Consider the following 24,812-nt stretch of genomic DNA (forward strand, 5'->3'; position numbering starts at 1 on the left):
GGATTTATCTCATCATAGGTGGTTGAAAGTACATTTCGGTTGTGATATAGTAATTGTTAAGGTGATAATATTGACCCGGATAAAGCACTAAATAAACTTCAGTTAGTGCTAAATACGGCTGCTAGAATCCTGACTAGAACCAAAAAAAATGGATCATATTACTCCAATGCTAGCCTCCCTACACTGGCTTCCTGTTAAGGCAAGGGCTGATTTCTAGGTTTTACTGCTAACCTACAAAGCATTACATGGGCTTGCTCCTACCCATCTTTCCGATTTGGTCCTGCCATACATACCTACACGTACGCTACGGTCACAAGACGCAGGCTTCCTAATTGTCCCTAGAATCTCAAAGCAAACAGCTGGAGGCAGGGCTTTCTCCTATAGAGCTCAATTTTTATGGAATGGTCTGCCTACCCATGTGAGAGACGCAGACTCGGTCTCAACCTTCAAGTCTTTATTGAAGACTCATCTCTTCAGTAGGTCCTATGATTGAGTGTAGTCTGGCCCAGGAGTGTGAAGGTGAACGGAAAGGCACTGGAGCAACGAACCGCCCTTGCTGTCTCTGCCTAGCCGGTTCCCCTCTCTCCACTGGGATTCTCTACCTCTAACCCTATTACAGGGGCTGAGTCACTGGTGCTCTTCCATGCCGTCCCTAGGAGGGGTGCGTCACTTGAGTGGGTTGAGTCACTGACGTGGTCTTCCTGTCTGTGTTGGCGCCCCCCCTTGGGTTGTGCCATGGCGGAGATCTTTGTGGGCTATACTCGGCCTTGTCTCAGGATTGTAAGTTGGTGGTTGAAGCTATCCCTCTAGTGGTGTGGGGCTGTGCTTTGGCAAAGTGGGTGGGGTTATATCCTGCCTGTTTGGCCCTGTCCGGGGGTATCATCGGATGGGGCCACAGTGTCTCCTGACCCCTCCTGTCTCAGCCTCCAGTATTTATGCTGCAGTAGTTTATGTGTCGGGGGCTAGGGTCAGTCTGTTATATCTGGAGTGTCCTGTGTGAATTTAAGTATGCTCTCTCTAATTCTCTCTTTCTTTCTTTCTTTCTTTCTCTCTCTCGGGGGACCTGAGCCCTAGGACCATGCCTCAGGACTACCTGGCATGATGACTCCTTGCTGTCCCCAGTCCACCTGGCCGTGCTGCTGCTCCAGTTTCAACTGTTCTGCCTGCGGCTATGCAACCCTGACCTGTTCACCGGACGTGCTACCTGTCCCAGACCTGCTGTTTTCAACTCTCTAGAGACAGCAGGAGCGGTAGAGATACTCTCAATGATCGGCTATGAAAAGCCAACTGACATTTACTCCTGAGGTGCTGACCTGTTGCACCCTCGACAACTAATGTGATTATTATTATTTGACCATGCTGGTCATTTATGAACATTTGAACATCTTGGCCATGTTCTGTTATAATCTCCACCCGGCACAGCCAGAAGAGGACTGGCCACCCCTCATAGCCTGGTTCCTCTCTAGGTTTCTTCCTAGGTTTGGGCCTTTCTAGGGAGTTTTTCCTAGCCACCGTGCTTCTACACCTGCATTGCTTGCTGTTTGGGGTAATAGGCTGGGTTTCTGTACAGCACTTTAAGATATCAGCTGATGTAAGAAGGGCTATATAAATAAATTTGATTTGACCTTCTTGGCCACACTCCTGGCCTGGGCAATGAGCTCTCTGATCCTCATGATGTTAGTGGTCACATTGTTCACTGGGTTCTTCTCCTCCACCACACGCAGCTTATCCAGCAGTTCAGGGACCAGCTCAGACAGGTTCTCCACTAAAAACACCACCATAGATGGAGAGGAAGATGACAATTTACAACAATATTTCAACTACTTTTTTCTATTAAGGCACCACAACCACAGAGCATTTTTTCTGAGAATCTCTGTTCAGTTTTACACTTGCTAGTTTGAGTGTAATGCTTAGTCATTAAGTCTTCTCTGTTGAGGATTGAAATGCTGTAGTCTGTATGAGTGTACTGTACCTGCTTCCCCAGCAGAGACTACAGCGCGGTCAAAGGCTGCAGCAGAGTAATCTTGGTTCTTCATGTTGGTGGCCCACTCCTCTACCTTCCCGTGGATGGGGGTGATGGTCTGCAGGACCTCCACTGAGCGGTTCAGGGTGCCTTCAGCCACCTCCTTGGTGAGCTCCAGACGCTTGGTGGTTCTGCCTGGAAGGTCAGAGTGGAATTCAGAACAAAAAGAAATGTCACTAGAGAAATGAGGAGAGCAACCTTGGAAGGGCGGTGAATACAATGATGTGTATGTCAGAGACCCTAGATAGGCTATGGGCCAGAAAAATAATGTGTTTTACCTGGCTCAATTCCCTTGATATCTTTCAGTACTACCGCTAGTTTTTTGGTGTAATCCTCCATGGTCTCCTTGGTCTCCTCAATGTATTTCATCTTGTCCAGAACCTCAGCTTCAACCTCTGTGGAGATAATTCCCACATGCATCATCACTGAGGATAACCTGTACAAGCTAGTCTCTAACAATAATCAAACAATGCTGAACCAGAAAATGTGTCATACCGAATTGCTCAGAGTGCAATGAAACAGATTCCTTGAAGACATTCTCACTCTGGGTCTTCAGAAACCCCAGCTGGGTGTTGATCCCATCCCTGGCCTGCCATAGACAGCACAGTTTTAGGTTACCAAGCGAAAATCACTGTACAGTAGCCTAAATATATGATATGTAGCTAATGTAGCTAACTGCTGCACATTTCAGACAACCTACATCCTCAGCTCTTGTTGCTAAATCCATTGTTGTCAGTCCAGTGATGTTGGCCTCTTCGATGTACTGGACTATGTTGTTGTATACATTGGCTGTATCCAGAGCCTTCTGCACGAAGCCGTTGGCATCACTGCGTTTCAGATTACTAGGTGAAAAGAAACATACCATAAAATCAATGTCTGGTTAGAATGTTTGTAAAGCATTGAGGATAAGGAACATAGCTGAAGTGCTGGCCTACTTTTAACTACTGTACATTAAAGGGTGGCCTTTCAATGGTGCTTTTATCCAGTGTTAGATAAACATGTTCAGTGGTGATTTTGTTTCTTGAATGTGATGTCCATTATCATGGAGTAGAGGATATTCAAGTGTAGTCGTGCTTAGTAGTTAATTGGTTCTACAATGTGATGTGCATTTATAATGGACTAAGGAGGAGTGCTTAGAGTGATGCAATGATTAGATCACTACTATGTAACATCACTACTGCTCACTACTCCAGTTCGTCCGCCTGACTCTGGAGGTCCTCTGCGTGGTCCTGGGCTCTCAGGACCAGGTCTCTGTCAGCCAGGGGCAGCACCTCAGTCTTCTCCTGCAGCCCCTTGCTGGCGCCGTCGATCACAGCGTGGTATTCAGTCACATTCTACATAGACAAAGACCCCATTCCAAGACTTAACTAACAATGTTACCTCTGAATGATTCTATTTCCCTACTGAGTAACCCAATAGAGAGGCAATTGACTTAAAGGGGAATTGTTCAAAGAAGCAGTGGCTTTTTCGATCCCAAGCAATTCCAAAAATGTGTCTCTCATTTTGTCTGTCTGTTAAATTTGTTATGGATTGCATGGGACTCTCCCTGTCAGGCCATATTCAACACATGAACTGAAACATTACATGATGACCTCATTGAGGGGGTCCAAAACACAAAGCTTTCAGGCATAGCAGGTTAATAGTGACTATGGTGTGTACACTCTTAGCCATTTTCTTCTATCTAGAACCTAAAAGGGTTCTTCGGCTGTCCTCATAGGAGAACCCTTTGAAGAACCCTTTTTGGTTCCAGGTAGAATACTTTTGGGTTCCATGTAGAACCATTTCCACAGAGGATTCTACATGGAACCCAAAAGGGTTCTACCTGGAACCAAAAAAGGTTCTCCTATGGGGACAGACGAAGAACCCTTTTGGAAGCCTTTTTCCTCAGAGTATACAGGCAGAGAACAGGCCTTACCTGCACCAGGAGATGCATCTCGGCCACAGTATTTTCAGTGTCCATGATAAGGTCTTTAGCCATCTGCAAGGTGTCATTCACAACTTCATAGTTCTCTATCAGCTCATGCTGCTTGGCCTGGGAGAGAGAGTGGACAGGATTAGTGAATACTCTGACTACTGTATAGTACCGAGAATAGACATTGTGTAGAGAGTACAGGTTATGTATCTCTCCCATATGAGCACTCGTATCATAAAAGTACATAAATCATAGGTAGAATCCTTTCAAATGTCAAATGAAAGCTGCAAGCCTAATCGATGCAGAACATCAACATTTAATTTATAGCACTCCCTTTAACAACTTGTATTTTGCCCTAAAGAGGCAAGAGAGAGATATGTGTTGACAGCAATTATGAGTATGGTACAGTAACACTCTCTTTCCCCCATAGTAACCCTGGCTGTGTTTTTCCTGCCACGACTTGTGTTGACTAATCTGCTATCGGAAGGAAGAGCCCTAGATTATGGTCGGCCTCCTGTTTGGACAGTACACCATTCATGGAATAGATTTGAAGCCGAGGCCCAGATCAAGGAGATAACACACACATACAGCCCTGCACCAGCTGGTTCTTCTATCTCCAGCCTTCACTGCAGCAGCTGGTTGTCCTATCTCCAGCCTTCACTGCAGCAGCTGGTTGTCCTATCTCCAGCCTTAACTGCAGCAGCTGGTTGTCCTATCTCCAGCCTTCACTGCAGCAGCTGTTTGCTCCTCGCTCCAGCCTTCACTGCAGCAGCTGGTTGTCCTATCTCCAGCCTTCACTGCAGCAGCTGTTTGCTCCTCGCTCCAGCCTTCACTGCAGAAGCTGGTTGTCCTATTTCCAGCCTTCACTGCAGCAGCTGGTTGTCCTATCTCCAGCCTTCACTGCAGCAGCTGGTTGTCCTATCTCCAGCCTTCACTGCAGCAGCTGTTTGCTCCTCGCTCCAGCCTTCACTGCAGCAGCTGGTTGTCCTATCTCCAGCCTTCACTGCAGCAGCTGTTTGCTCCTAGCTCCAGCCTTCACTGCAGCAGCTGGTTGTCCTATCTCCAGCCTTCACTGCAGCAGCTGGTTGTCCTATCTCCAGCCTTCACTGCAGCAGCTGGTTGCTCCTCGCTCCAGCCTTCACTGCAGCAGCTGGTTGTCCTATCTCCAGCCTTAACTGCAGCAGCTGGTTGATCCTAGCTCCAGCCTTCACTGCAGCAGCTGGTTGCTCCTAGCTCCAGTCTTTACTGCAGCAGCTGGTTGCTCCTAGCTCCAGCCTTCACTACAGCAGCTGGTTGCTCCTAGCTCCAGCCTTCACTGCAGCAGCTGGTTGCTCCTCGCTCCAGCCTTCATGGCAGCAGCTGGTTGCTCCTAGCTCCAGCCTTCACTACAGCAGCTGGTTGTCCTATCTCCAGCCTTAACTGCAGCAGCTGGTTGCTCCTAGCTCCAGCCTTCACTGCAGCAGCTGCTTGCTCCTAGCTCCAGCCTTCACTGCAGCCGCGGGTTGCTCCTCGCTCCAGCCTTCACTACAGCAGCTGGTTGCTCCTAGCTCCAGCCTTCACTGCAGCCGCTGGTTGCTCCTAGCTCCAGCCTTCACTGCAGCAGCTGGTTGCTCCTAGCTCCAGCCTTCACTGCAGCAGCTGGTTGCTCATAGCTCCAGCCTTCACTGCAGCAGCTGGTTGCTCATAGCTCCAGCCTTCACTACAGCAGCTGGTTGCTCCTAGCTCCAGCCTTCACTACAGCAGCTGGTTGCTCCTAGCTCCAGCCTTCACTGCAGCCGCGGGTTGCTCCTAGCTCCAGCCTTCACTGCAGCCGCTGGTTGCTCCTAGCTCCAGCCTTCACTGCAGCAGCTGGTTGCTCCTAGCTCCAGCCTTCACTGCAGCCGCTGGTTGCTCCTAGCTCCAGCCTTCACTGCAGCAGCTGGTTGCTCCTAGCTCCAGCCTTCACTGCAGCAGCTGGTTGCTCATAGCTCCAGCCTTCACTGCAGCAGCTGGTTGCTCATAGCTCCAGCCTTCACTACAGCAGCTGGTTGCTCCTAGCTCCAGCCTTCACTACAGCAGCTGGTTGCTCCTAGCTCCAGCCTTCACTGCAGCAGCTGGTTGCTCCTCGCTCCAGCCTTCACTGCAGCAGCTGGTTGCTCCTAGCTCCAGCCTTCACTACAGCAGCTGATTGTCCTATCTCCAGCCTTAACTGCAGCAGCTGGTTGCTCCTAGCTCCAGCCTTCACTGCAGCACAACCACAATGGCCCCATAATGTCAATTTGTGCATGACAACAGGGCCAGATGGTGGTATAAATTAGAATCGCAATCCCTCAGAATTTCACACCATAATGAATAGAAACAACAGGCCTGTTGTATTGTATTTTGGATCTATAAACATTATGGAAAATCTTTAATTTGTCTAACTAGCCTCATGCCTCAGACTGAGGAAACGTTAAGGAGCTGTACAAAATTACTGTACACATTCAAGTAGCTGTGGGTATTCAACTCTAAGGGGCATATCCTCTTTATATTGGCTATGGGGTTACGCTTGTGTTGTACAATAATGTATCAACCCCACACTTTGTGCCTCCTAACAATCCCTAACAGCGGTTTCTGTCTTATTGTTCTCTACTACTAAATACCATGGGTAACTGAGTTCTCTGGCAGATGTTGGGAACAACTACAACCCCCATACTGTATGGCAGAGAGGGAATATCTGGTCTATTCGTTGGAAGGAGGACAGTTGCTTTCCAGTGATAAAGTCAAGCTGAATTCCTGCAACATTCAGAGGGAAGATAAAGGCAGACGGCACTGACGCACCTCAGAGCAGGCTGGAGCTGCACTGATCTCTTTAGCTGGGCGCTATCAAATCAAATGTTATTGGTCACATACACATGGTTAGCAGATGTTAATGCGAGTGTATTAAAATGCTTGTGCTTCTGGTTCCGACAGTACAGTAATATCTAACAAGTAACCTAACAGTTCCCCAACAACTACCTTATACACACAAATCTAAAAGGGGTGAATGAGAATATGTACATATAAATATATGGTTGAGCGATGGCCGAGCGGCATAGGCAAGGTGCAATAGATGGTATAAAATACAGTATATACATATGACATGAGTAATGTAAGACATGTAAACATTATTAAAGTGGCATTATTTAAAGTGGCATTGTTTAAAGTGACTAGTGATCAGAGTGAGCTCTGGTAACGAAACCATGCTGACAAACACAGAGAGCTAGGGAGTCAGGCAAGCAGAGAGCCAGGGAGTCAGGCAAGCAGAGAGCCAGGGAGTCAGGCAAGCAGAGAGCCAAGGAGTCGGGCAGCCAGTAGGGAAGGCATAAAGTCAGTCAGGCAGCCAGTCAGTTGGCTCGAGGCATTTGGGGAGGCAGGAGGAGAGAGGTTCCAGACGGCACGCTCTGGTCCAAGCTGACCACGGGGTTGTGGGAAGTCACCTCACTCCTTTGGAATTTGACGGTGTTGGCTTTGTTCATGTCTTCCGTCTCCTGGACAGTGTTGGCAGCCTTCTGGAGGATCTCCTGGGCCTCAGAGAGCTTGTTGGTGAAGCGGGAGAGCACCTCCCGTACCGGGGCCACGCGGCTGTCTGTACTGATCAGCTTCTTCTCCAGCTGACGCATGCGTCTAAGGACTGGACAACACACACATTTGTAAATACACAAGACCACAAAGCTTGTCTCTACCTCTCCATTATAACACGTCTATAGCGTGTGTGTTTCTTTGTGTGGATGTGTCTATGTGTGAGTGTGTGCGTTTTTTCTCACGGTCGTGGGCCTCGGTTGACTCATTGGTGGCGATGGGCTCTTGTGGGGAAAGGTCCAGTTTCTTCATCCAGGCCACCATGCCCTCGGCAACAGCTGTCTTCTGTCTGATGATCTCTGGGTCCAGATCCTGATGGACACTGTACAGCTCCCAGTCACTGATCATCTCTGTGAGACACAGACACGACACAGAGCACAGGGGGATGGAAGGCTGGGATATGGCTATGGGACATGATCGAGGCTCTACCAAAAGCACCCTCATAAACAAGTGCAGATCAATGGATGGCAGTAGGAAATACAGCAAAGGTGATTTGGATTTAAATCTTAAGGCAAGGCGGGCTTAAAAAGTAATTGGATATCATATATCAACATTTATAACATACCTAGAAGCATTAGGAATAATGGGGGAGGTGTACGGTACTCAGAGAGGCATAGCAGTGTATCTTTAGCAGGCTTAACAATACCTTCAATCAGCACGTTGAGGGCGGTAAGGTTAGTTGTCAGCTCATCAGCCAGAGTGACACTCTGTAGTGTGCCGTCATCCACTCTGTCCCCCAAGGACTTCAGTACACTCTCCTGGCCCACAGCAAACACCACACAGATCAATCACAAAGTCAAGACATGACAAACACCACAGAACACAAAAGTCAATGACACATTCTGGACACTACCACTACAAGCTCAACTAAAACAGATTTGATGGCTCAGAGATAACTGCACTGTATAACCTTAGTCTCTCGTGACAGACGTTAACATTAAAATGGTAAATCGAGTAGTGGGAGATTTGCTTCTGGAACCAACAGGACCCTGAACAGCTTCTACCCCCAAGCCAGAAGACTGCTAAATAGTTTCAATTTTTAGTCTACACCAGTTGTTTGCGAAGCATGCAACAAAACCATTTGAGTTAGTATGAATTAACTATACGTTGGTTTTTGTATTTGGACTTTATTTCACCTCCAGAGAAATGTCAACTATGAAAGGAGGAAGGAAGAGGAGTGTGAGTTAGATGAGTGATGAAGGTGTCCTCTTACCGTCTCTGCAAGATGGTTAATGTCTAAGAGTAGAACAGCACTGGCCTCCTCCAGCTGCCCAGTCTGGGTCCTCATCAGAGCTGACTTATTCCTCCAGTTCACAAACTGAGTCTGGAAACAAAACATAGGGGTAATGGGATACACTTACACAATACTATTACAATACAGTAAATTCATGTTAGGATTATGAGAAGAAAATGATGTGATTCACACAGTACAATGGTTGTTATATTGGCTGGTTAGTTGGTTGATTGGTTGGTTGGTGGGTGTATGATATTTGCCAAACTTTATTTTAGAAAAACTCCACTAGTTGAGCTGCTTATTTGTCTTGTTTAAATCAGAATGAACTGATAATATAGGTGTGTATAAACATCTTGAGTCCCAACTATATCTGCCTGAGCAGAGAGAAAGGCTGTACGTGGTGTGATCATAACAACATACAGGAACTCAAGTCCTTTTGTTCACCTGACCTAGAATTCCTTACAATCAAATGCCGACCGAATTATCAACCAAGAGAATTCTCTTCGATCATAATGACAGTCGTGTATATCCCGCCCCAATCAGACACATCGACGGCCCTGAAAGAACTTGATTTGACTCTATGTAAATTGGAAACCACATATCCTGAGGCTGCATTTATTGTAGCTGGGGATTTTAACAAGGCTAATCTGAAAACAAGGCTCCCTAAATTTTATCAGCATATCGAATGAGCGACCCGGGCCGGCAAATCCCTGGATCATTGTTATTCTAACTTCCGCGACGCATATAAAGCCCTCCCTCGCCCTCCTTTTGGAAAATCTGACCACGACTCCATTTTGTTGCTCCCAGCCTATAGACAGAAACTAAAACAGGAAGCACCCGTGCTCAGGTCATAACAATCGGATTCCACGATTCAAGATCGCTTCGATCACGTGGACTGGGATATGTTCCGCATAGCGTTGGACAATAACATTGATGAATACGCATATTTGGTGAGCGAGTTTATTAGCAAGTGCATCGGTGATGTTGTACCCACAGCGTCTATTAAAACATTCCCCAACCAGAAACCGTGGATTGATGGCAGCATTCGCGCAAAACTGAAAGCACGAACCACTGGTTTTAATCAGGGCAAGGTGACCGGAAACATGACCGAATACAAACAGTGTAGCTATTCCCTCCGCAAGGCAATCAAACAAGCTAAGCGTCAGTATAGAGACAAAGTAGAGTCGCAATTCAACGGCTCAGACACGAGAGGTATGTGGCAGGGTCTACAGTCAATCACGGACTACAAAAGGAAAACCAACCCCGTCGCGGACCACGATGTCTTGCTCCCAGACAAACTAAACAACTTCTTTGCTCACTTTGAGGACAACACAGTGCCACTGACACGGCCCTCTACCAAAACCTGTGGGCTCTCCTTCACTGCAGCGAACGTGAGTAAAACATTTAAACGTGTTAACCCTCGCAAGGCTGCCGGCCCAGACGGCATCTCCAGCCACGTCCTCAGAGCATGCGCAGTCCAGCTGGCTGGTGTGTTTACGGACATATTCAATCAATCCTTACCCCAGTCTGCTGTTCCCACATGCTTCAAGAGGGCCACCATTGTTCCTGTTCCCAAGAAAGCGAAGGTAACTGAGCTAAATGACTATCGCCCCGTAGCACTCACTTCCGTCATCATGAAGTGCTTTGAGAAACTAGTCTAGGACCATATCACCTCCACCCTACCTGACACCCTAGACCCACTCCAATTTGCTTACCGCCCCAATAGGTCCACAGACGACGCAATCGCAATCACACTGCACACTGCCCAAACACATCTGGACAAGAGGAATACCTATGTAAGAATGCTGTTCATCGACTACAGCTCAGAATTTAACACCATAGTACCTTCCAAACTTGTCATTAAGCTCGAGACCCTTGGTCTTAACCCCGGCCCGTGCAACTGCGTCCTGGACTTCCTGACAGTAGTGGAGAAGGGGGAAGGTTTTAAGTTCCTCGGCGTACACATCACGGACAGTGAAGAAGGCACAGCAGCGCCTCTTCAACCTCAGGAGGCTGAAGAAATTCGGCTTGTCACCAAAAAAACTCACAAACTTTTACAGATGCACAATGGAGAGCATCCTGTCGGGCTGTATCGCCGCCTGGTACGGCAACTGCTCCGCCCACAACCATAAGGTTCTCCAGAGGGTAGTGAGGTCTGCACAATGCATCACCGGGGGCAAACTACCTGCCCTCCAGGACACCTACACCACCCGATGTCACAGGAAGGCCAAAAAGATAATCAAGGACAACAACCACCCGAGCTACTGCCTGTTCACCCCGCTATCATCCAGAAGGCGAGGTCAGTACAGGTGCATCAAAGTGGGGACCGGGAGACTGAAAAACAGCTTCTATCTCAAGGCCATCAGACTGTTAAACAACCATCACTAACATTGAGTTTCTGCTGCCAACATACTGACTCATCTCTAGCCACTTTAATAATGAAAAATGTATGTAATAAATGTATCACTAGCCACTTTAAACAATGCCGCTTTATATAATGTTTACATACCCTACATTACTCATCTCATATGTATATACTGTACTCTATACCATCTACTGCATATTGCCTATGCCGTTCGGCCATCGCTCATTCATATATTTTTATGTACATATTCTTATTCATTCCTTTACACTTGTGTGTATAAGGTAGTTGTGAAATTGTTAGGTTAGATTACTTGTTAGATATTACTGCATGGTCGGAACTAGAAGCACAAGCATTTCGCTAGACTCGCATTAACATCTACTAACCATGTGTATGTGACAAATAAAATATGATTTAATTTGAAAATGTGATTTACTGTACCTTCAGACGTTGGGCGGTGTAGTTGTAGTACTTGAGTCTGTCGTTGGCTGCAGCCCCAGTGGAGATGTTCAACACACTGACCTTTATCTGGTCCAGCGTCTTATTGGACGGCCTCAGGTCACCAATCAGGTGCCAGATACACTCATCACAACCTGGTGGTAGGGAGGAGACAAATGATTTGTGTGTAATTTCCCCAACATCACATCATGCTAAAATCCAACACAAGGGGTTGTTTAAGATAAACTGAAACGTTCATTTTTATTTCTAACCAGACACTCTTACTGATGTTGCAGAGGTTGACCGTGTAGGATTCAGGGAGACACTCCCCAGTGTGCACATCACAGTGGCTGCTAGCACAGTCACATTCTGGATGGAAGAAACAGACATACACATGCATTTCATATAGCTACAGTTGATTACATGTCGAGTTCCATTTATCGAGTTGAAGGCTTTATCAGCCGGACATAGGAGAGTCAGTCTGAGTAGACCCATGGTGGGTCTTTTGTCTGGGAAGGAGTGCTGCTGCACGTCTGTAGTGTGGTTCCCTGGTTCTCTATAGTGTGGCTGTGGGATGGATGATGGTTCCGGCAGCTGGGCAGATAAATTAGGACTGGGCGGGTGGTGATGTCAGAGGAAAGTCAGCTGCCAGCTGCAGTTAGTGCCTGTTGTCATGTGCAGATGTGTATGGATGGTCCCGGTGTTGCAGATCGCAGCAGATGCCTCCCTGACATCATGTATGAGTGGGTGTGGGAATGGTGGACTGGCTTGCTAGCTACAGAAAATGTTGTCTGTTCTTAATGTTTGACCAACTGGTCTGGGTGGTTCGCAAGATTAGACAGACACAGTACTTACTCTGACACCCTGAGGGGCCGTAGTTCCAGTGGTCTGGGAGGCAACGCTCGCAGTATCGGCCTCCGGCCCCTGGTTTGCACTGGCAGCTGTGGGTCAGAGGATGACAGGTGGGCCGAAGACCAGCAGGTCCACAGTCACAACTATGGCAGCCCTGGCAGTTATTGAAACCTGTATGGCCCTCCTAAAGCACACAATAGACAATAGTATGTTAGACATCTGGTTGTTATTTTTGTTATTCATAGTAGCCTTAATGATTTTGTCTGCTTTCATCTTACTGTCTGCTTTACTGAGCATATCTGTTGTCAGGAAAAGCTGTCCAACAGTGGGATTGTGTGACCACATGGTTGTAAGGCTGTCTCCTTGATAAGGCCCTTGAGTGTCTCACCTCACATTGGTCACAGAGTCGGCCGGTGACACCAGGCTTACAGTGACATGTCCCTGTCCTGTCATCACACGAAGTTGTCCCACACTTACTGCATTCACACACTGTAACACAGGACACACTCATAGTTAATACAGAGCGGGTCAAAGAAGCATGACATGGCCCCAATGAAAATTGTTATTTCTGTCCAAGCAAAGCCCTAAAATACAAATGGAAACCCTGCAATAGATTGTGATGTAGATTGGGATTTTCCAATTTCTTCAGTTGTATTCTTCATAGTTTTCTACAAGTGAGTTAGAGCTGGACTTATCTCATCCAAACAGCAACTACAAGTTAATATTTGGTAAACACGCACCACTTTTCCATGATACTATTCTTACACTGATGTGCACATGGCGTTAGATAATACACAGGCCAGGGTTGTCTGTGTTGTACTGTACTGTCTCTGAGGCATTGTGTCATTAGAGCATGGCAGAAATTCTCACTACCCAGCCTGCCTAACTGTGTAAACACACAAAATAGACCTCCCCGTATTTTGTTTCAGATAGAGCCTTGTGATTGACATATATGAGCAAAACAAGGGGATATTGTTAAAGCTCTATTGAAGACAAATCCATAGTAAGTCTTTAACCCCAAGAGCAATGTCAAAGCAGCATTCAAATCCAGAATTGAGCAAATGACTGGATATAGCTTCACTATTGTCAGACATCAGATTAATATCTATTTTTGCCTTGGATGTTTTTCGATCTACATTGACAGTAAAGTTGAACTGTGTCACGCCCTGATCTGTTTCACCTGTCCTTGTGATTGTCTCCACCCCCTCCAGCTGTTGCTTATTTTCCCCGGTGTATTTATCCCTGTGTTTCCTGTCTCTCTGTGCCAGTTCGTCTTGTATGTTCAAGTCAACCAGCGTGTTTTTTCTATCCTCTTTTGCTAGTCATCCTGGTTTTGACCCTTGACTGTTTCTGGACTCTGTACCCGCCTGCCTGACTATTCTGCCTGCCCTGACCTCGAGCCTGCCTGCCACTCTGTACCTCCTGGACTCTGAACTGGTTTTGACCTTTTGCCTGTCCATGACCATTCTCTTGCCTACTGTTTTGGATTATAATAAATATCAAAGACTCAAACCATCTGCCTCCCGTGTCTGCATCTGGGTCTCGCCTTGTGCCCTTATAACCTGACGTATTCCCTTTAGCTCCTATTGGAGCAAAGGGCCTCAGTAGGGTAAGTAATGTCTAACAGTACTCTTGGCAAGCACCTCTGCAGTTCTTGGCACTGATGGCGTCACCGTAGAAACCTGGGGCACACCGTTCACAGTTGGCTCCGGCCGTGTCCCCCCAGCAATTCTGACAGAAGCCGGTCACGTTGTGGCACTCATTGAAGATGTGGTTGGGGTCCGAGTTACCGTTACAGTCACAACTCTTACAGGAGTCACCGATCACCATGGGGTTGCCATAGAACCCTGGAGCACATCTGGGTGAGGAAGATGCAAGGTGATTGCCAATAATTGTTTGATTTAGATTGACTTATCACTTATACTGAAACATCATTGTTATATGAAAGCATTTCCAAATATTTATTGTTCAGGTCCTGAAAAAATAAATAGTGAAATTGTAAGAGCTTTACTTGTGTCTATATGAGCCGATTTAGGATAATGAGTGTAATTGCTCCCACGGTGGCGTTAACTCATGGAGTTGGCCAAGGTTCTGTCAGCACTGACCTCTCACAGTAATGTCCAGCATAGCCCTCTTGGCAGTTGCATCGTAGGATGTTACTGCTTCTGTCACAGTGCTCTGCAAAGCTGGCCAGACACACAGTGGAAAGAATGTCAGTCAGTGAGCTCTGCCCGCCAACACACAGGCCTCTCTCTGCACGGCCTGCACAACAGCAGGGTCTGGTTGGACGGACGCTATAGCTTACTTGTTGGAGGGGCTGGACAGGGGACAGGCGCACGGTTGGCAGGAGTGATGTCCGTGGTTGGAGACGTCAGGCATGTATCCATCCTCACATATTTCACAGAAATCCCCAGTGGTGTGGTCCTGACATGACTGCATGGTAAAGAGTGGAATATAGTTAATCTATTACTGATATGATAGTAATCTAGAGACTAGAAGTATTCCCCATGATGTAATTAAGAAATAAGGCACAAGGGGGTGTGGTATATGGCCAATATTCCACGGCTTAGGGCTGTTCTTAAGCACGACGCAATGTGGAGTGCCTGGATACAGCCCTTAGCCGTCGTATATAGGCCATATGCCACAAACCCTCAAGGTACCTTATTGCTATTATAAACTGGTTACCAATGTAACAAGAAATGTTTTGTCATACCCTGGGTAAATGGACTGATATACCACAGCTTTCAGCCAATCAGCATACAGGGCTCGAACCACCCAGTTTATAATAAGTATTAATAGAGGGGATGGATGTCATACTTACTGTACAAACACCTGTGATATCTTCACATGTTTCTGAATGGCCTTTGCAGTTACATGGTAGGCATTTTTTCTGGTTACTGAGGAAATATCGTTGTGCACACACCTAGGGAGAGGGAACATGAACGAGCTCTTTAAAACAGAGTACAACCTCAGTTTCACACACAACAGTTTTCCCCTGAATCTGATCTAGGATTAGAAATAGATTTGACCAGTGATATGGTTCCTGACATTAATGCCAAGTTGCTAACGGGGCACTTTATCATTCTACCCTATGTTATTTTGAGTATTACATTGTTATGGATTACTGCATTGTTGGGTTTAGAGCTTGCAAGAAAGGCATTTCTTTGTACTTGTGCACGTGACATTAAAACTTGAAACAGCAACTTCAGAAAGTATGTAGAGCACCTGGAATCGTTTAGGCAAGGCTGGATTAAGTTGTGTATCATCAATGGGATACAACGTTCCCCTACTTTTCACAATATCTCTTATCAAACACACTCACATTCCTTCATGAAAAAAGGTGCTCTCTTATTTAGCTACTCTAATGTGACAATAAAGCACATACTTGACTAAACAAAATTATGACATTATTGGATACTTGCATACTGCTAATAATGGTTTAGTCATTCACAGAATGTTACTTACAGAACGCTCATGGCCAATTCACTCTGCCACTTGTTCTGTAAGGCAGTTTCCTAATGTAGTGTGAAATCAGAGTTCAGCTACACCTCTCCTCACTCTACCTCCACAGATCCCTTTGATCTTCTGTCACCCCATTCAAAAAGGGTTCTGGTCCTACAACACTACTCTGTTCATATTGGCCTGCTATAAGAGTACCATGTTTCCCCCCCTTGTTTCATCCAGTCAATGGAACACGTATGCTGTGTCCAGAGTGGCGGGCACCAATACATCTCAAACATTCCAGAGATATGCTCCCAGTTGTGATGCATAATTCCCCTTGATGTATTAGCTAGCAGGCCGGAGGTCAGGCTACCTTCTGAACATTTGTAGCTTCCGTTCTTCTAGCTAAAGTGCAATCATTGGAAAATAAAATTGACGACCTACGAGAAAGATTTAACTATCAACAGGACATTAAAAACTGTAATATCTTAGTATTAAATTATCAACATACTGGCTGGCTGGTTATACGCTGTATCGGCAGGATAGAACAGCGGCGTCTGGTAAGACAAGGGGTGACGAACTATGCATATATGTAAACAACAGCTGGTGCACAATATTTAAGGAAGTCTCAAGTATCTCATAATAAACTGTAGACCACATTATCTACCGCACTCAATGAGCTGTATTCCGCCATAAGCAAATAGGAAAACACTCATCCAGAGGCGGTGCTCCTAGTGGATGGGGACTTTAATGCAGGGAAACTTAAATCTGTTTTACCAAATTTCTAACAGCATGTAAATGTGCAACCAGAGGGAAAAATACTCAAGACCACCTTTACACCACACACAGAGACGCGTACAAATCTCTCCTTCGCCCTCCATTTGGCAAATCTGACCATAATTCTATCCTCCTGAATGCTGCTTACAAGCAAAAGTTAAAGCAGGAAGCACCAGTGACTAGATCAATAAAAAAAAGTGGTCAGATGAAGCAGATGCTGAACTACAGGACTGTTTTCTAGCACAGACTGGAACATGTTCAGGGATCATTTTTTGTTGTTGTTGAGGGCGGATCCGCCACGCTGATCCTCAACACGGGGGCCCCTCAGGGGTGCGTGCTCAGTCCCCTCCTGTCCTCCCTGTTCACTCATGACTGCACGGCCAGGCACGGCTCCAACACCATCATTAAGTTTGCCGATGACACAACCGTGGTATGATCACCGACAGTGACAAGACAGCCTATAGGTAGGAGGTCAGAGACCTGGCCATGTGGTGCCAGGATAACAACCTCTCCCTCAAAGTGATCAAGACTAAGGAGATGATTGTGGACTACAGGAAAAGGAGGACCGAGCACGCCCCCATTCTCATCAACGGGACTGTAGTGGAGCAGGTTGAGAGCTTCAAGTTCCTTGGTGTCCACATCACCAACAAACTAACATGGTCCAAGCACACCAAGACAGTCGTTGAGAGGGCACAATAAATCCTGTTCCCACTCAGGAGACTGAAAAGATTTGGCATGGGTCCTCAGATCCTCAAAAGGTTCTATAGCGGCACCATCGAGAGTATCCTGACTGGTTGCATCACTGCCTGGTATGGCAACTACTCGGCCTCCGACCGCAATGCACTACAGAGGGTAGTGCGTACGGCCCAGTACATCACTGGGGCCAAGCTTCCTGACATCCAGGACCTCTATACCAGGTGATGTCAGAGGAAGGCCCTAAAAATTGTCAAAGACTCCAGCCACTCTAGTCATAGACTGTTCTCTCTGCTACCGCACAGCAAGCAGTACCGGAGCGCCAAGTCGAGGTCCAAGAGACTCTAAACAGCTTCTACCCCCAAGCCATAAGACTCCTGAATATGTAATCAAATGGCTACTACCCCCCCCCCCCCCTTTCGCCGCTGCTACTCTTTGTTATTATCTATGCATAGTCACTTTAATAACTCTACTTACATGTACCTCAATTACCTCGACTAACCGGTGAACCCGCAGATTGACTCTGTACTGGTACCCCCTGTATATAGTCTCGCTATTGTTATTATATTATTGCTGCTCTTTAACTACTTGCTACTTTTATCTCTCATTCTTATTCATATTTTTTTTATTGCATTGTTGGTTAGGGGCTTGTAAGTAAGCATTTCACCGTAAGTTCTACACCTGTTGTAAATGGTGCATGTGACTAATAACATTTGATTTGTCAGACAAAGAAATGTCTTTCCTACGAACTCGTGAAACATCCTGTGAACAGCCGTGCTTCCATGCACGGAGCAGATTTTTCCTTCCTTCCTGTGGCTTTTCTGACCTATAGTGGGGCAAAAAAGTATTTAGTCAGCCACCAATTGTGCAAGTTCTCCCACTTAAAAAGATGAGAGAGGCCTGTAATTTTCATCATAGGTTCACTTCAACTATGACAGACAAAATGAGGAAAAAAAATCCAGAAAATCACATTGTAGGATTTTTAATGAATTTATTTGCAAATTATGGTGGAAAATAAGTATTTGGTCAATAACAAAAGTTTATCTCAATACTTTGTTATATACCCTTTGTTGGCAATGACACAGGTCAAACGTTTTCTGTAAGTCTTCACAAGGTCTTCACACACTGTTGCTGGTATTTTGGCCCATTCCTCCATGCAGATCTCCTCTAGAGCAGTGATGTTTTGGGGCTGTTGCTGGGCAACACGGAATTTCAACTCCCTCCAAAGATTTTCTATGGGGTTGAGATCTGGAGACTGGCTAGGCCACTCCAGGACCTTGAAATGCTTCTTACGAAGCCACTCCTTCGTTGCCCGGGCGGTGTGTTTGGGATCTGTGACGACCCTCCCACTCTGTCTGCTGTATTTTCTCTCTTTGCTCTTGTTCCTTATTAGGATGCCAGTGGGCGGAGTGGGAAGGGTCGTCAGCTAGATGGGAAACACCTGGGCTCGGGTGGGTCCAGGATAAAGACACCTCTTCCACAGTCATTGAGAGAGACTCTCTCCACACAGACACCTTGTTGATTTTGGTTGTGTAGTTTTGTGGCTTTTTGGTTATTTGCTTTGGCACCTTTCAACACCCTGCATTATTACATTCAGGTATGCAAAACACTCACTTACACTACTGATTACTGATTACACATGCCATTGTTAATTACTTAGTTACTTTATTTAATAAATATATATTTTTGTTACTTCTTGTCTCCACGTTGTCTCCCTTTTGTTGCGAACTCTGAGCCGGTTCGTAACAAGTGGGTGCTCATCCGGGATCTGAACCCGGGACCTCTCACACTTGTTACGAACCGGCTCAGAGTTCGCAACAAAAGGGAGACAACGTGGAGACAAGAAGTAACAAAAATATATATTTATTAAATATATTGTCCACATAGGATTATATAAAAATGGCAAATGTTTGAAACAATAAAAGTATCTACAGTCTATGTTGGCGTGAATGTCCGCGAAAGTCGTTTTGGACCCGCATTTTGTTGAGATACCGTTTGTTGAGGCTTCACAGTAGGTATGGTGTTCGTTGAATGCAACTCAGCATTCTTTGTCCTCCAAACATGACGAGTTGAGTTTTTACCAAAAAGTTATATTTTGGTTTCATCTGACCATATGACATTCTCCCAATCCTCTTCTGGATCATCCAAATGCTCTCTAGCAAACTTCAGACGGGCCTGGACATGTACTGGCTTAAGCAGGGGGACACGTCTGGCACTGCAGGATTTGAGTCCCTGGCGGCGTAGTGTGTTACTGATGGTAGGCTTTGTTACTTTGGTCCCAGCTCTCTGCAAGTCATTCACTAGGTCCCCCCGTGTGGTTCTGGGATTTTTGCTCACCGTTCTTGTGATCATTTTGACCCCACAGGGTGAGATCTTGCGTGGAGCCACAGATCGAGGGAGATTATCAGTGGTCTTGTATGTCTTCCATTTCCTAATAATTGCTCCCGCAGTTGATTTCTTCAAACCAAGCTGGCTACCTATTGCAGATTCAGTCTTCCCAGCCTGGTGCAGGTCTACAATTTTGTTTCTGGTGTCCTTTGACAGCTCTTTGGTCTTGGCCATAGTGGAGTTTGGAGTGTGACTGTTTGAGGTTGTGGACAGGTGTCTTTTATACTGATAACAAGTTCAAACAGGTGCCATTAATACAGGTAATGAGTGGAGGACAGAGGAGCCTCTTAAAGAAGAAGTTACAGGTCTGTGAGAGCCAGAAATCTTGCTTGTTTGCAAATAAATTCATTAAAAATCCTACAATGTGATTTTCTGGAGAAAAAAAATCTCATTTTGTCTGTCATAGTTGACGTGTACCTATGATGAAAATTACAGGCCTCTCTCATCTTTTTAAGTGGGAGAACTTGCACAATTGGTGGCTGACTAAATACTTTTTTGCCCCACTGTATAGTACACACCATAAATGAGGCCAGGCCTATACATCATATGGTTATGTTATATGATGTCCTGGTTATTGACTACAGGTAATTTCAATCGATTCTACTCACCTTCTGCTCCCACACATGTTTGCATTACAACTGATTACATATTATAAAGTAGGTGTTATCTATGCCAGTATTTAGGTAAAATGATCTGAATGGGTCCTGAACAGTAAGCAGTCTAGAGATCCATCACAATTGAGGCTATTGCACTACAGAATGCTAGTCCTCTCAGAGAGTCTTACTGGTTGCTGACAGTGCTGAATAATTACACTACATTGCTAATGACTGGATTTAGTATGATCTGAACCCCACCCTGTTCAACTGGGTCCTGGATTTCTTGACGGGCAGACCCCAGGTGGTGAAGGTAGGCAACAACACCTCCGCTATGCTGATCCTTAACATGGGGGCCCCACAATGGTGTCCTCAGCCCCCTCCTGTACTCCCTGTTCACCTATGACTGCGTGGCCACGCCTCCAACTAAATCATCAAGTTTGCAGACGACACAACAGTTGTAGGCCTGATTACCAACAACGACAAGACCGCCTACAGGGAGGAGGTGAGGGCCCTGGCGGAGTGGTGCCAGGAAAAAAACCTCTCCTTCAACGTCAACACAACGAAGGAACTGATCGTGGACTCTAGGAGACAGCAAAGCGAGCACGCCCCCATCCGCATCGACAGGGCCGCAGTGAAGAGGGTGAAAAGCCTCGGTGTGCACATCACTGACAACCTGAAATGGTCCATCCACGCAAAAGGGTGTGGTGAAGAAGGCAGAAAAAGCATCTCATTAACCTCAAGAGGCTGAAGAAATTCGGCTTGGCCCCTATGACCCTCACAAACTTCTACAGATGCATCATTGAGAACATCCTGTCAGGCTGTATGGCAACTGCACTATCCGCAACCGCAGGGCTCTCCAGAGGGTGGTGCGGTCCGCCCAAGCATCATCGGGGGCACACTGCCTGCCCTCCAGGACATCTACAGCACCTGTTGTCACAGAAAGCCCAAGAAGATCATCAATGACCTCAGCCACCCGAGCCATGGCCTGTTCACCCTGCTACCATCTAGAAGGCGGAGACAGTACAGGTGCATCAAAACTGGGACTGAAAAACAGCTTCTGTCTCTCCATCTCCAGGCCATCAGACTTAAATAGTCACCACTAGCCGACCTCCGCTCAGTACCCTGCCCTGAACTTAGTCACTGTTACTGGCCGGCTACCACCCGGTACTCTACCCTGCACATAGTCATTGAACACTGCTTTAATAATGTTTACATACTGTTTTACCCACTTCATATGTATATACTGGATTCTAGTCAAGGCTCATCCTATATAACTACTGCTGTACACACCATTTCTATTCATGTACTGTCCATAATGTCTATACACAACATCATATACATATGTATTTATATTCCAGACTCTGACATTGCTCGTTCTCATACTTCTAAATTATTGTATTTTTATTTGTTGGATTTGTGTGTATTGTTTTGAATTATTGCACTGTTTGAGCTAGGAAAAACATTAGCATTTCGCTGCACCTGCGATAACATCTGCAAAATATGTGTACTTGACCAATAAAATGTGATTTGTTTTAGATTTTATTACCCTGTGGTGAACTACTTTTGACCACCAGGGCCAATACAGTAGGGCTCTGGTCAAAAGTAGTGCACTATATATAACAGGGAATAGGGTGCCTTTTGGGACGTAGACTTTAGAAGTGTAAAGTATATAACACAGCAGACGTTGCACCATGTAATATGTAACTACATTAGTTCCTGTTCGTTTGGACCAGAATGAGTCTCATTCAAATATCCTTTAGTTCAGAATACAATTTCATTAAAACACCAAACCCCAACTTCCTGGTACTGTTTCCCTGGTTATAGGGAGTAATCCTGTGATACAGAAAATGAACCCCTCAAGAATATTTTACAGCATGGTGAATGCTCTAATCCGCTCCTAAATGGCATGAACATTGAAACAATTCACAACTGTAGCCTTCTGGTCCACTCTGAATGTCCTCTGTAATGTGAGCTATTTCTGATCTATTTCTCTGTGCGCCCACTACCGTAGAGAACAAAGATGACATTCACCATGTAGTATAGCCTTTCTCTGTTTCATGTACAGCAGCATGTCCCAAAGACTATGTCACTGTGCTCCACTTCTAAAAGGTGGAACCTCAAATGGTAAGGGCAATTCCACGTTAACAGAGTGATGCTGAGACTGCTGAGACTCTTTTTCACACTCCTTGTGCACAGAGTTTAATGGTTTGTTTAACTTTGCAATCATTGTTTGTTTTTTTTGGCATACAATTTAAAGAGTCTCAACATCACTCTGTTATCGGGGAATTGCCCGTATTTATTTATCATTAGCTGTTCATATCATGTGTTCAGAAGTGTTATAAGTTATGTAGCCTACATGAGACTAAGCATGAGTCTGGCTCTATCTCTGCCTCTGGGACAGGGATGGATAAATACAGTTGGTCTCAGCTCAGGCAGAAAAACAAGAATTGGCTCCAAACAAGAGTTCAGTCCAAAGTCAACATCTTCTCAGGTCTGAGGCTGTGGCAGACTTTCTCTCTCTCTCTCTCTCTCTGAAATAGGAACAACAAACCCAGTGCCCCCCTCTCCCTCCCTGCCTGCACCCACTCCTCACAATAAGAGGCAGATAGTTTATTTACTTTGGCCCTAGTGAAGACTTCACTCTCTGACTTAAGTGGTAAACTCCTCTGAAGATACTGAGGATGGGAAAGGGGTATGGCTGGGTAATGTGAATCTCATCATAATCCAATAACAGAGCAGAGATGATATGTCTGCAGTGGAGAGGCCTCTATCTCCTCATGGGTCTCTGCTATTAGAATGCTCATGTACACAGAAGAAGTAAACAATTTCACAAGAGGCGGAAGATCTTCAATTCTAAATTTAGACACTGGGGGGGACCTGCTCCCTGCCCCCCCCCCCCTCCACCCACCCAATCAAAATTCTCTCAACTGCCTTAAACTCAGCAAACAAAAAATAAATATAGCTATTCAATTCATTTTTCTGTGACTCTCTGTGACCTATTACACAATGCAAAGTAGGTAACATTTACATTAGTCTCGCTCTGGGCACATTGTTTTGCCTGCGTGTCCCTGAGAGGTTTCTCTCTAAGATAGATGCCCATTCTTTGGGCCCCCGTTGGCCCCCAAACAGGAAATATCTGCCTGCACCCAGTCTACCCACTATAAATATGTGAGCAGCACGTCCTGTATTGTTTCTCATGCCTTTTCTGCTTGCTATGTTCCCTCTATGTGTGTTGCTCAACACTTGGCAGCTGGTTTCCATTAGGGCTCCACCGGTGGCTAGCGCGGGCCAATGGAGAGTGATATGTCCCTCATCAGGGTCTCGGCTGGAGCTCCTCCACAAACATCCTGACCCCAGGCAGAACACAGAGAGGGTTGAGACGCAGCACTGAGTGGCCAGAGTGTGGCCATAGAGATATGGATCCACACAGCAAGATCCTCTCACACCCAAACCACCCCAGCATTTCACAAAAAAGTCTAAGAAGCATACTGACTGACTTACAAACCTGTGTCTCTTGCTGTGACTATCAAAACCCATTAGAGTTTAGCTACAGAAGCATTCAGCACAGTTCGTGGACATAATATCCAATGTGACTGTCTGATTCAGTCATGTGGAAAAAGATGTGGAAAGGTTTGCAATAACAACAGGTCCTCTGTATTTAGCTGTGATAAGGAACTTGACGCCTGCTGTGCATCCTATACCAGCCAAGCAGAGAAAAAACAAAATGTCTAGTCTTACTTTCATCACAGACTGCTGTTCCCAATGTAAACCAATGGAAGTCGCTGGGTAGACGATCCCTGAGAGGACGATGGAGAGTAGAAGGCAGAGGCAGGGCAGAGCTTTAGTAGCAGACATGTCTGTGTGTAAGTCCAGTGGAGCGCTGCTCCCTCTCACTCTCTGTCTCCCTGTCCTGCCTGTAGTGAAGTCTTTCTGCGACACAGGCAGCTCTCTCTCTCCCTCTTTCTGCAGCACCCGTTGGTTTAACTTTTCCACTGGTCCGACCTACAGATGCGGTGCTAGCGCCAGCTCAGTCCAGCCCCAAGTCCTATAAAACAAATAGTGTGTACTTCCTCCTCTCCCTATCCTCCTCTCCTTTCCTTTCAACTCCCCCAGTGGACCTGCCTCCCCAGAGCCTGACCATAAATCACATTCAGATGAGAAGTCTGGAGAGGGAGAGAGAGAGGAGAGAGAGGGGGAGCAATAAAAAGGGAAAGAAAATTAGAGAGCAACAGGGTGCACTAGACTTGTGTGTATTTCAGACAGGCAGACAGGCAGAGAGTGTAGTCATCCAGATGGCATATCTCCCTCTGACTGGCAGAGTCACATCGAGTGTTGTTGGGCAGCAGCCGTCTCCGTCTGCAGGGTCCCTCCATGGTACCCTTTCACCTTGGGGGGGGGGGGGGGGGGGGGCTGATCAGCAGACACAACCTCCAACCCCTCTCAGAGTCCTCCCTCCCCCCTCTGGTCCACTCGTCCAGGTAGAGAGAGGGGCCGGGATAAGCCCCGGCACTATGTCT

The 24,812-nt window shown here is 46.2% G+C and overlaps 1 protein-coding gene across 1 annotated transcript in view; it reads right to left on the minus strand.

Annotated features, from left to right (window-relative positions):
• Positions 1-24,414, minus strand: part of LOC115174901 (laminin subunit alpha-4) — a 34,864-nt gene extending 10,450 nt beyond the window's left edge. Inside the window, exons 1-20 of the mRNA XM_029733910.1 lie at positions 24,034-24,414; positions 15,222-15,323; positions 14,706-14,833; positions 14,506-14,586; positions 14,044-14,258; positions 12,789-12,889; positions 12,404-12,584; positions 11,834-11,917; positions 11,552-11,703; positions 8,728-8,838; positions 8,161-8,272; positions 7,700-7,864; positions 7,373-7,566; positions 3,939-4,055; positions 3,209-3,357; positions 2,724-2,865; positions 2,519-2,612; positions 2,302-2,418; positions 1,973-2,158; positions 1,626-1,765 (exon numbers count right to left, since the gene is read on the minus strand). Coding sequence (XP_029589770.1) covers positions 1,626-1,765; positions 1,973-2,158; positions 2,302-2,418; positions 2,519-2,612; positions 2,724-2,865; positions 3,209-3,357; positions 3,939-4,055; positions 7,373-7,566; positions 7,700-7,864; positions 8,161-8,272; positions 8,728-8,838; positions 11,552-11,703; positions 11,834-11,917; positions 12,404-12,584; positions 12,789-12,889; positions 14,044-14,258; positions 14,506-14,586; positions 14,706-14,833; positions 15,222-15,323; positions 24,034-24,150 — 2,688 coding nt within the window. The 5' untranslated portion in view covers positions 24,151-24,414. The remainder of the gene's footprint in view (positions 1-1,625; positions 1,766-1,972; positions 2,159-2,301; positions 2,419-2,518; positions 2,613-2,723; positions 2,866-3,208; positions 3,358-3,938; positions 4,056-7,372; positions 7,567-7,699; positions 7,865-8,160; positions 8,273-8,727; positions 8,839-11,551; positions 11,704-11,833; positions 11,918-12,403; positions 12,585-12,788; positions 12,890-14,043; positions 14,259-14,505; positions 14,587-14,705; positions 14,834-15,221; positions 15,324-24,033) is intronic.
• Positions 24,415-24,812: the final 398 nt, after the last annotated feature.

The sequence above is a fragment of the Salmo trutta genome, chromosome 35 (genome assembly GCF_901001165.1).
Source record: "Salmo trutta chromosome 35, fSalTru1.1, whole genome shotgun sequence".
Taxonomy (NCBI): Eukaryota; Metazoa; Chordata; class Actinopteri; order Salmoniformes; family Salmonidae; genus Salmo; species Salmo trutta.